Source organism: Octopus bimaculoides, chromosome 4 (genome assembly GCF_046866305.1).
Source record: "Octopus bimaculoides isolate indiv1 chromosome 4, ASM4686630v1, whole genome shotgun sequence".
NCBI classification, from domain to species: Eukaryota; Metazoa; Mollusca; class Cephalopoda; order Octopoda; family Octopodidae; genus Octopus; species Octopus bimaculoides.
The window spans coordinates 51230607-51241559 of NC_142931.1; the positions used below are offsets into that span (position 1 = coordinate 51230607).

General features: G+C 36.1%; 1 protein-coding gene across 1 annotated transcript; it reads right to left on the reverse strand.

Moving 5' to 3' along the window:
- Positions 1 to 249: 249 nt before the first annotated feature.
- Positions 250 to 1560, reverse strand: LOC106870190 (protein ZBED8). The gene has a single exon (XM_014916195.1). The coding sequence runs from the start codon at positions 1558 to 1560 to the stop codon at positions 250 to 252; it is 1311 nt and encodes a 436-aa protein (XP_014771681.1).
- Positions 1561 to 10953: the final 9393 nt, after the last annotated feature.

Consider the following 10953-nt stretch of genomic DNA (forward strand, 5'->3'; position numbering starts at 1 on the left):
TCAGGGGATAAACAAGAAAGTATTTGATCCAGAACGTTTCAAGATCCAGTTCTTTGAAGTCTTCCTTAGCTGGGGAGTTGAACTTCAGATCAAGAAACTCCTTGCACTTCATCCAAAACATCAGTCACTTCACACTGAAATGTGTTCCTGATGAATTTCCAAGCTTTGCGCTTTTCATCTATATCTGGGAAGTATCTGATTAATTCTGTTTTCAAGTCAGTTAGATGAGTGATTATTTGTTTCTTTAACTCAGGATAAAAGGTTACTGTGAATGAGAGCAGAATCCAAATAACTAAAACTGGCTGTATTTCCCTGCTGAATTCGACATTTCCAAAGGACGAGTTTAGCCACGAAGGTTTGAGTGGTGTTATGGGGCGTGAGAATGGTGATATTTTCCCCTTGTAGTTTAAGGTTGAAAGCATTCAACACTTCGAATATGTCCACCAGGTAAGCTAGAGATAGCTGAAAGCCTTCAGACTGGAATTTGCCATGGAGATCTGCCTTCTGCTGCAAATCAAGAAATATTGCTACTTCTTCACGTAGTTCATAAAGCCGTCCAAGCATGTTTCCCTTTGATAGCCATCGTACGTTCGTGTGAAAAAGCATTGCTTCATGTTCAGATTCCACATCTTTACACAACAGTTTGAAAAGACGACTGTTTAAGGCTCCAGCTTTAACAAAGTTGACAACCTTGATAACCATGCTCAGGATATTTCTCATTTCAGTATGTAAGGTTCTGGATGCTAAGACTTCATGATGAAGTATGCAGTGTGTACATGCAACAGATGGGTTTTTTTGTTCTTTCTCCCTAATAATGAATCCAGACTTCAGACCAAGTATGCTTGGAGCTCCATCAGTACCCACTCCTACCATCAAATCCCATGAAAGCCGATTTTCCTGAAAGAAGTTTGATACAACACGAAAAATAGCTGCTGCTGTTGTACCACTATCCATAGGGTGACAGAACATTTCCTCTTTTACGCAATTGCCTGACACAAAACGAGGATATACCAGTATCTGAGAACACAGAATATCAGTCGTTTCGTCACACTGAATGGCAAAAACAGGAGAATCTCTTATTTGGTCAAGAATTTGATCTTTGATGTCTTGTGACAAGTCATCGATCCTTCCATTGACTGTATCGTTTGATAATGAAATCTGGGAAAGCTTATTTGCACTATATTTCCCCGGAACGAATTCTGCTGCACGGAGTAGACTTGGTTTTATGAGAGACTCTACGATGTTATGGCTCTTCTTACCCTTTGCAATCAACATGGTGATCTCATAGAAAGCCACAACAGCCATTGAAATTTGTTGCCGAAATGCCCCACTACCGTCCAATTTTGCTTGCTTCAAGGAATATCTTTTTGCTTCAAAGAATGCCTTCGGGTAATCTCCAAGAGCAAGATGTGTTGTCCTCGAGTGGCGTTCCAAACGTGAGTGTCGTATTCTATCATTTTTCGCAGTTTTGTAACATATCACACATTGGGGGGACTTCTGGAGGGACACGAATCTAAATCGAACGTATTCGTCAAGGTACTTCTGTTTCTTTGCACTCATTGCGAATTATCTGATGTGCAGTGGACAACACACATGTGAACAAAAGATAAGGTACGTGTAAGGTAATTTCAAGTTAGAGCGCTTGGAGTAAAAAGTTCTGAAAAAAAATTAAAACAAAAAATATTGGAATAAAAGTTGAAATTAAAAGAAAAGTTATGCGAAAAATTTGTATAATAAAATATTGTATTTATTTGTAAGAAAATATTTTAAAATGTTTCTTTAAAAAGGAAAAGATTTTGCATAGCCTTTAGTTTTACCTAGTACTTTCTGTAATATTTAAATCTGAATTTTAGTTTAACATTTGGCTTTATAGTATATTTTTTTTCTTACGGAAAAATTTACAATATTTTTAACATAAACATTTTGGTTTTATTGTTAAATTTTTTATTTTTCCAATCTGTGTTTTAATTTTTTGGAGACTTTATTAAATTGAGCGATAGTAGAACCTATTACGTACTTTTCGTTTTATTTCCTATTTTTGAATATATCATACTGTTCCTCTTGCTAACATTTTTAAATAGTTTTCATTTTTTAAATTAAGTTAATATTTCTTAGTATGTTACTATAATGATTTGATAATGTTTCGGCATGCCTCTTGACTTTTAAGAATCACATTATTAAACTTGTTCATAATCTACTAACTGAAAAAGATGTTTGTCTTCACACGATAATATCTATGCTTTATACCAGTGGTGCTTAACTTGAGTCTTGTTATAACAAAAAAAAAAATGACAAAATAAAGGCAAATGTTAAAGCTACAGTCCAGAATTAGTGAGGGTTTCGAAGGATATGAAGTTGGGTCAATAAGTACAGAAAATGCTAAGCGGCGCTAAGATAGCAGAATAAGAAAACTAAAGGAATAAGGATTTTTTGCATTTTTCCCTTAACTTCTCATTATTTGACTATGCTGTCGTTAAGAGAATACCAAATATAATTAGAGAAATTCCTGTTTTTTGTCAAGGGCTAGTGCCCTCCTTGGAAGTTACTGACGCCCCACCCCGCTAGTGGGGTGTTCAAGCATGGAGGCAGTCTAATGACTGGAACAAGTGAAATACGAAAGATATATGTAAGTTGAATTTTGGGAATCCGAGATAGACCGCTGGCTCTTGTATATTGCTGAGGCTTCCTATGGGGCTTCGTTCTACCATTTCCATTACGGTCGTCGTGGTATCTGCTTCTCTGAACTTCTTAAGTGAATGTTCCTCCACATAAGACATTCTACATACCAGTATGTATTTCTGAGTATGTTATATTTCGTATATATTGTTTCATTGTATGTTTTTCTCAAACCTTTCAGCCTACAGTTTCCATATTTAGACCAGGTTTTTATTTATTTACTCTTTGCTCTTTACTCTTTTACTCTTTTACTTGTTTCAGTCATTTAACTGTGGCCATGCTGGAGCACCGCCTTCAGTCGAGCAAATCGACTCCAGGACTTATTCTTTGTGAGCCTAGTACTTATTCTATCGGTCTCTTTTGCCGAACCGCTAAGTTACGGGGACGTAAACACACCAGCATCGGTTGTTAAGTGATGTTGGGGGCACAAACACAGACACACACACATACATACATATATATATATATATATATATATATATATATATATATATATATATATATATATATATATACATATATACCACGGGCTTCTTTCAGTTTCCGTCTACCAAATCCACTCACAAAGCTTTGGTCGGCCCGAGGCTAGTTGAAGACACTTGCCCAAGGTGCCACGCAGTGGGACTGAACCCGGAAACATGTGGTTCGTAAGCAAGCTACTTACCACACAACCACTCCTATTTGTTTAGTTATGTATTTTTGTATTTATTTATTCATTCATTCATTCATTTCTTGGAGTCATTGACGTGCACATTATGAAAAGCTAATCGTAAATATTCTGACAGGTGGGGGAAGTTACAAGGTTCATTGCTCTAACAGTGTGTGTGTGTGTGTACACATTTACAACGTTATAATATGCTATGGATTCAAGACAAAAAAGAAATCTGCTTCTTGAAAACGTTTAATTGCATACCCTCCAATTTAGCCTATCCCACACGACTCGCTATCTTGTTTGTTATAAAGCTTATTTACATAACTCTCTAAATACTTTCCTCAAGCCCTTTCGTCCAGAATTTCAGCATTGAGAAATTTCTTGAATGCAAGTTTTATATATTTATTTATATATTTATTTATTCATTTATTTATTCATTGTTGCCGAAGTCAACTTTGTTATTCATCCTTTCAGGGTCCAGAAAATAAGTACCAGTTGTGGACTAAGTACAATATACTCGACATCACCCGTCCCTAAAAATTGTTGTTCTGGTGCCAAAATTAGAATTATTTATTTATTTACTTTTATAACTAATCGTTTCCTAGTGGCGTGGATCTAGTCATGTCTAAACTTGCCATGGATCTCACAGGTCCTGGGTAGAGCAGGTGGCCACGAGGTACGTAGACTTTGCCTCTCCTTAAAGGGCTTACCCATATAATCATACGCACTGTTAAAATATATTTCATTTTTCGTAACTCACTAAACACTTCTCAAAGAGGTAATATTTATTACCACTTAAACGTGGTTGTTCTATTAGAATAAACTATACTGCCGTAGATACCATGGCAGAGACTCATATAGGCTTTTGGTGCAAAATGCCCTTTGCACCAAAAGCAAATGTGAGAGTTTCTCTTGTGACATCTACCATCTTTCTCTTCCTGCACGGTCGTTTAAACCAACAGACGTGTTTTTCACTCTCTCTCTTCTATCTTTCATCTTATCGAAAGAAATCTTTCTCCAAACGTTCACTATTTTCCTCTCGTTCTGGTTCACTATTTTCCTCTCGTTCTGGTCTAACGACCCTCCCTGTTTGTGGGGGTTTTTTTGGCCTTTTTGTATGTCTCCACTGTCATGTTTTTGTTCTCAGTTTTGACCCTCCTTAAATCCTAAATTTTATTTTAGAACTTATGGGAGCAACTGTCTTTCAAGACTCCTATTGTCGTTGAATGCTCGAAATGAGGAGTAAATAGACAGCCGACGACTGATGAAGAGTCCTTTTCCTCTGTTAACTTGTCCTGTTTTCCTTTTTGCTCGTTGTTTACGTATTTCATGTTATTTGCACCGTTGGTAACGTCCTGTACCCATATATGCATGTCCATATATATATATATATATATATATATATATAAACAATATATGAGTATATGCATATATATGTACATGTATGTACATACCTTCATCTACATATACATATAGATACATATCTGGTACATGACGTTGCAAAAAAACATGGACAAAATGATAAACAAGGTACAAAAAACAAGCAGGCCACATAGAGAACATATCCTTCATCAGCTGTCACCATTAAAACACTGGCGTTTCGAAGAGTTAGAGCATATATATAAACAACAGGTTTTCTATTGAAGTTATATGTGTTATAAAACATATCAACATCAAAACAAGTCAACCATGCATCAGAGGAAATACATCCTATCACATTATTTCAATTAATCTACTTCTTAAAACTCTCCCTATTCATACTTGTTTCAGGTCAACAATCTGACAGAATACTCGTTGACTTCCACCATTCTGACTGAAGCATGATGACGAAGCAAAGTATTTGAAAGTCATCCAGTGATTGATGCGCTTAAAAACAGAAACCGTTAGCACTTTTGTTCATTAATTTTCAATCAAGTGGCGTCGCTGTGTGGTAAGAAGCTTAATGGTTTCCGAGTTCAAGCGCACCAATCACTGGATGACTTTCAAATACTTTGCCTCGTCATCATGCTTCAGTCAGAATGGTGGAAGTCAACGAGTATTCTGTCAGGTTGTTAACCTGAAACAAGTATGAATACGGAGAGTTTTATGAAGTAGATTAATTGAAATAATGTGATAGGGTGTATTTGGGGTATTTGTTTCTGGCGCAGAAACAAAAACCCCAAATTCATTATATTCCCTTTCTATCAATGTAAAGACAGAATCTCCACACAAGAAAGAATCAACAAGGAGAATTTTTTCATAGAGAAATTCCAACCATTTCTTAACACACACACCCCTCAGTGACCTTATTTCTCTATGAACAGACACAAACTTCCTGTTGAAAAAGAGTTCATAACTCCAACTAAAAACACTTGTCTCCCCTTACACACACTTCCTGTTTTGACACCACATTTCCTGCTTAACACAAACTTTTAACCCTTTTTTTAAACCTAACAAAACTCTCAACTCTCATGCATCCTTATTTTTCCTACCAGTTTATACATGAACTCCTATTGAACTACAAAAGCTCAAAGACAATATAATGTATGGGTATATTTATTTTTTTATATATTATTGTTTTATATATTATTTTCTTCATTTTGTACTTCTTTGTAAAAAAACATTTTCATTCTCCTTCTTCTTGATAATTTCCTTTTTCGCAATGAAAACCGGTTAGAAGAAATCTTTATTAAAATATGCTTCCAGTTCAGCATTCTGGCTTTTTTTCATTTTCCTATTATTTCTCCACGTGCGGTTAACACAACCCCATTATTTACTGACTTATATATATATATATATATATATATATATATATATATATATATATATATATATATATATATATATATATATACATATATATATATACATAAGAGAGACAAAGTGTACGTACGCCGCTATGTATATATATATATATATATATATATATATATATAATACAAAATGAGACAAGAACGCAAAACATCCAGACAGTTAGGTGATACAAGAAAGGGACTACAAAACATCCAGATAGACGATACAAAGAAAACACGGACAGGTCATTCGGAGTTTTCTTTCATCAGTCGAGATCCATATTATCTTTGCAATTTCGGCTGGTTATACTCGATATTGCTTCAATCTGGCTAGCCCCAAGGAAAAACTAAGCTAAGCGCATTAGATTCCTTGGAAGAAAGCAGCGAATGTATACAAAAACAAGGACGGGAAAAAGACGAGCAATATTGCACAAATACAATAAAAATAGGACATCTGTTGTTATGTCCTGTTATTATTTTTATTGTATTTATGTAACATGACATGGTTCTGGGATCAGTCCCACTGCGTAGCACCTTGGGCAAGTGTCTTCTACTATAGCCTCAGGCCAGCCAAAGCCTTGTGTGTGGATTTACGCATTTGTCAGTACATACAGCTGTTATGACTTCTCTCCCTCACTTCATATCTTCATCGTAGATGGGTTTATTTACTAGTATAGTATAATAGGATATTATTCCTGTTTCACATGGTTGACTTCTTTTGATGTTAACAACCTTGTAAGACAGATTCGGCTTCAATCGAAAGCCTATTCAATAGCTGTTTATTTACTTGTCTGTGAATCTTATTTGTGAATCAAGAAAGGAGAGGTAGTAGCAATGAACTTAGCAATTCTCCTGCCAGGACGAGTGAGTTTCATAAGCTCGAACAAGTGTAGGGTGATGACTCCACGGTCACGAAGAAATAAATAAACAGATAAAAAGAAAAATAAGTATAAGTATGGTCTTATATAAGTGTGTTTATATATATATATATGTGTGTGTGTGTGTGTGTGTGTGTGTGTGTGTGTGTGTGTGTGTGTGTGTGTGTGTGTGTGTGTGAGTATTGGTGTACGTCTAGTAATTAGAAATGCTAACGCATAGATTAACGCACAATAGCTAAAAGGCAAAAACTAATCACACACACACACACACACACACATATATATATATATATATATATATATATATATATATATATATATATATATAAGACCATACTACAATCATCAGGAAGGCATCAGCTTACAATGAAAGTGAAAAAAGATAAATTTGTTCCACGTGAAATAAGTGCTGCAAACAAGATCCATCGTTTGGCAGTCCGTTTTTTCCTTCTTAGGCGAATCGAAAGGAGACCATTTTCGAAAAGAAAAATCACTTGTCACTAAATATGGGTCTTTTATGACAACAGTAAAATCTCTTTGCAATGGCCTGGAGCTGAAGAGTTACCTAAAGAGCTAGCAGCTGAAGAGTTGCGCTTCAAAAGTTCCTTTACACTCCCAAAAGTTAGAGTTACTCTTTGGTGACACAGTCAAGGAATCAACCATTATTCCTTTCTACAGCCAAAAGAAAGAGCCACAGCCTGAATTTACTGTTAGCATTTTAAGGAAATGAATTCCAAATTAACCAGGAAATATTTGGCATTGATAAAGAGTCCAAAGCTTATATACTTGCATGGTGATGGCGAGACCAAAGCAAAGTCCCAACCACATGATTCCGGTTTCAGACTCACTGCATGACACTTTGTGCAAGTATCTTCTACTATAGCCTCAGACCGACTCATGCCTCGTGAGTAAACTTAGTAGACAGAAATTGAAAGTCCATCGTATGTCTATGTGTGTGTGTTTTTGTCTATGCTTTTGTCACACACACTACCGCTTGACAACCGGTTTTGGTGTGTTTACCTTTCCGTAAACTAGCAGTTCGGCATCAGAGACCGATAGAATAAGTACTAGGCATTAAAAAATAAGTCCTAGGGTCGATTTGTTCGACTAAAACCTTTCAAGAAGGTATATCAGCATGGCTGCAGTCAAATGACTGAAACAAGTAAAGATAAATAATGGATCATCCTCCATATTCCAATAGTTTATCACCAGAAGAGTATCGTTTATTTCACCACCTTGAATTTTTCATTTGTGACAGAAAGTATGCAAAGAAGTAGTAACAGCATTTGAACCATTTGTATCTTCAAAAGACGTTCATTTTTCAAAGTAATACATGAATATCTTTAAGGTGACGAGCTGGCAGAATCATTACTTCGTCGGCCAAAATGCATAACTACATTTCGCCCAACTTTGCGTTCTGAGTTCAAATGCTGCGGATGTCGACTTCAGTCCTTGATCCTTTCGGGATCAATCAAATAAGAAGTAGCTGAGAAGTAGGGCTCAATATAATCGACTTTCCTTCTCCCTTGAAATTGCTGGCCTTGTGCCAAAATTTGAAACTATTGGCTTGGTGCATAATTATTGCGGTTTTTTTCAACAAATTTTATTCAACAAAAACAATAACAACATGTAACAAAAACATCTTTAAATGATTATCCCGGAGCATATTCACCATCTACTTCAAGTACTGCTTCCCATTTGCTTGGCAGACGGTCAAACCTTCATTTTAAAATGTTTTTGTTAAATATTGTTATGTTTTTGTTGAATAAAATTTGTTGTTAAAAAGCCGCAATAATTATGTACCAACCCAATAATATATAGTCTCGCCAAGAAGTAATGACAGCATTTGAGCAACTCCAAAAGACAATAATTTTTCAAAGTAATATATAGCCTCCCAAGTTGATTGATGAAGTTAATGCAGCCTATTTTGATTAATCAAGTTTTTACTTATCCATTTCTAACTAGTCTTTTTTTATGTGTGACAATGAAATATTATTTTATTCAGCATTTAATGAACAATTGCGTTATTAGTTGCGGGTTTCTAATGGACAAACCATTGACCTTCAGATACTTAGCCTTGGTGTCATATGTCGGCCACAACGGTGAGGTTAAAATAGTTTCTCTCAGGTTGTCTCCAGCATGAAAGCAGTTTTCTTCACACATACACACACACTGAACACTATTCAATTTTTTTTCTCCGTGTTTTTCTCCTTGTCTCCGTATTCTTTCTGTTGAAGAGCGTAGCTCGAAACGTCAAAGACTTTCCGTATTCCTGAGCGTCATACTAATACATCCTTTTGTTATTTACACCACCTGTCCTCGTCTGTTGTTGTTTTTTCGTACATTCTCCCATATATATATATATATATATATATATGAAGTAGATTAATTGAAATAATAATTATGATATCATTCCTGTGTCGTATGGTTGATTTATTTTGATGTTGACTGTGACAGATTCAACATCAATAGAAAAATCTATTTGATAGATGTGTGTGTGTGTGTGTGTGTGTGTGTGTGTGTGTGTGTGTGTGTGTGTATGTGTGTGTGTGTGTGTGTGTGTGTGTGTGTGTGTGTGTGTGTGTGTGTGTGTGTGTGTGTGTGTGCCCGCGAGTGTAATCTTATCTGTGAATCAAGAAAAGAGAGGGAGTATCAATGTCCTTTCGCCATAACCTGTGAGTGCGATTAAAGGCACAAACGTATGTAAATAAATAAGTCTGTGATCATATCTAGATCATATGTATGTATGCAAGTATGCGTGTACACCTACACATATTAACGCATAGATCAAAACAGACTAGTCAAAACCCAAACACCTAATTTACAACACACATGCATACATACGCGCGCGCACACATACACGCCCGCACATATTCTTACCACACATGCAGGCGTAGGCCTGGCTGTGTGGTAAGAAGCTTGCTTCCTTACCACATGGTTCCGGGTTCAGACCCACTGCGTGGTACTCTGGGCAAGTGTCTTCTACTATAGCCTCGGACCAACCAAAGCTTTGTGAATGGATTTTGTAGACAGAAACTGAAAGAAGCCCACCGTGTATATATATGCATACACACACATGTGTATACATACATGTGTGTATGTGAGTGTGTGTAGGTATGTATATGTGTGTCTTTGTGTGTGTATTTGATCTCAACACTGCCGATTGACAACCGGTGCTGGTATGTTTCGTCCTGTAACTTAGAGGTTCGGCAAAGAGACCGATAGAATAAGTACCATGCTTTAAAAGGAAAAAAAACTAAATACTAAATACTGTGACTAAAAATTCTTCAACGCGGTACTCCAACATGACCACAGTCTAATCACTGAAACAAGTAAAAGATAAAAGATTCATATGTATGCACTCAAGGTGTGTACGCGAAGACAATGTATGTTACTCATTCATTGGTTCTTTCTGCAAATAGGAAAATGGTCTTGTCAGCAACCACTTGTGTTTCTAGTTTCGTTAGGGGAGCAAACTCGAATTACCAAATATTTTATCGGATTTGGTGTTCTTATTAGTTGCCTAGATAGAAATGCTCTTTCGATTCAACTGAGTCTGTTCAAAAGGACATAATTATGATGCGTCTATTTATAAGAATACATTTTCTACATTACAAATGCAAAAAGTATGTATGTATATATTATTATAATGTACTATATAATAGTATATTATAATAATATTTATTCACCTATTTGAAACGATAATTTTTAAATACAACCAAATGACCGAAAAATGATGAGCTTGTATGTATGATGAGGCCATAAGCAACTAATGGATGCTGTATTGTTACTAGTTATAGGACTTGTGGGGGCGCAATGGCCCAGTGGTTAGGTCAGCGGACTTGCAGTCATAGGATCGCGGTTTCGATTCCCAGACCGGGCGTTGTGAGTGTTTATTGAGCGAAAACACCTAAAGCTCCATGAGGCTCCGGCAGGGGATGGTGGCGAACCCTGCTGTACTCTTCCACCACTACTT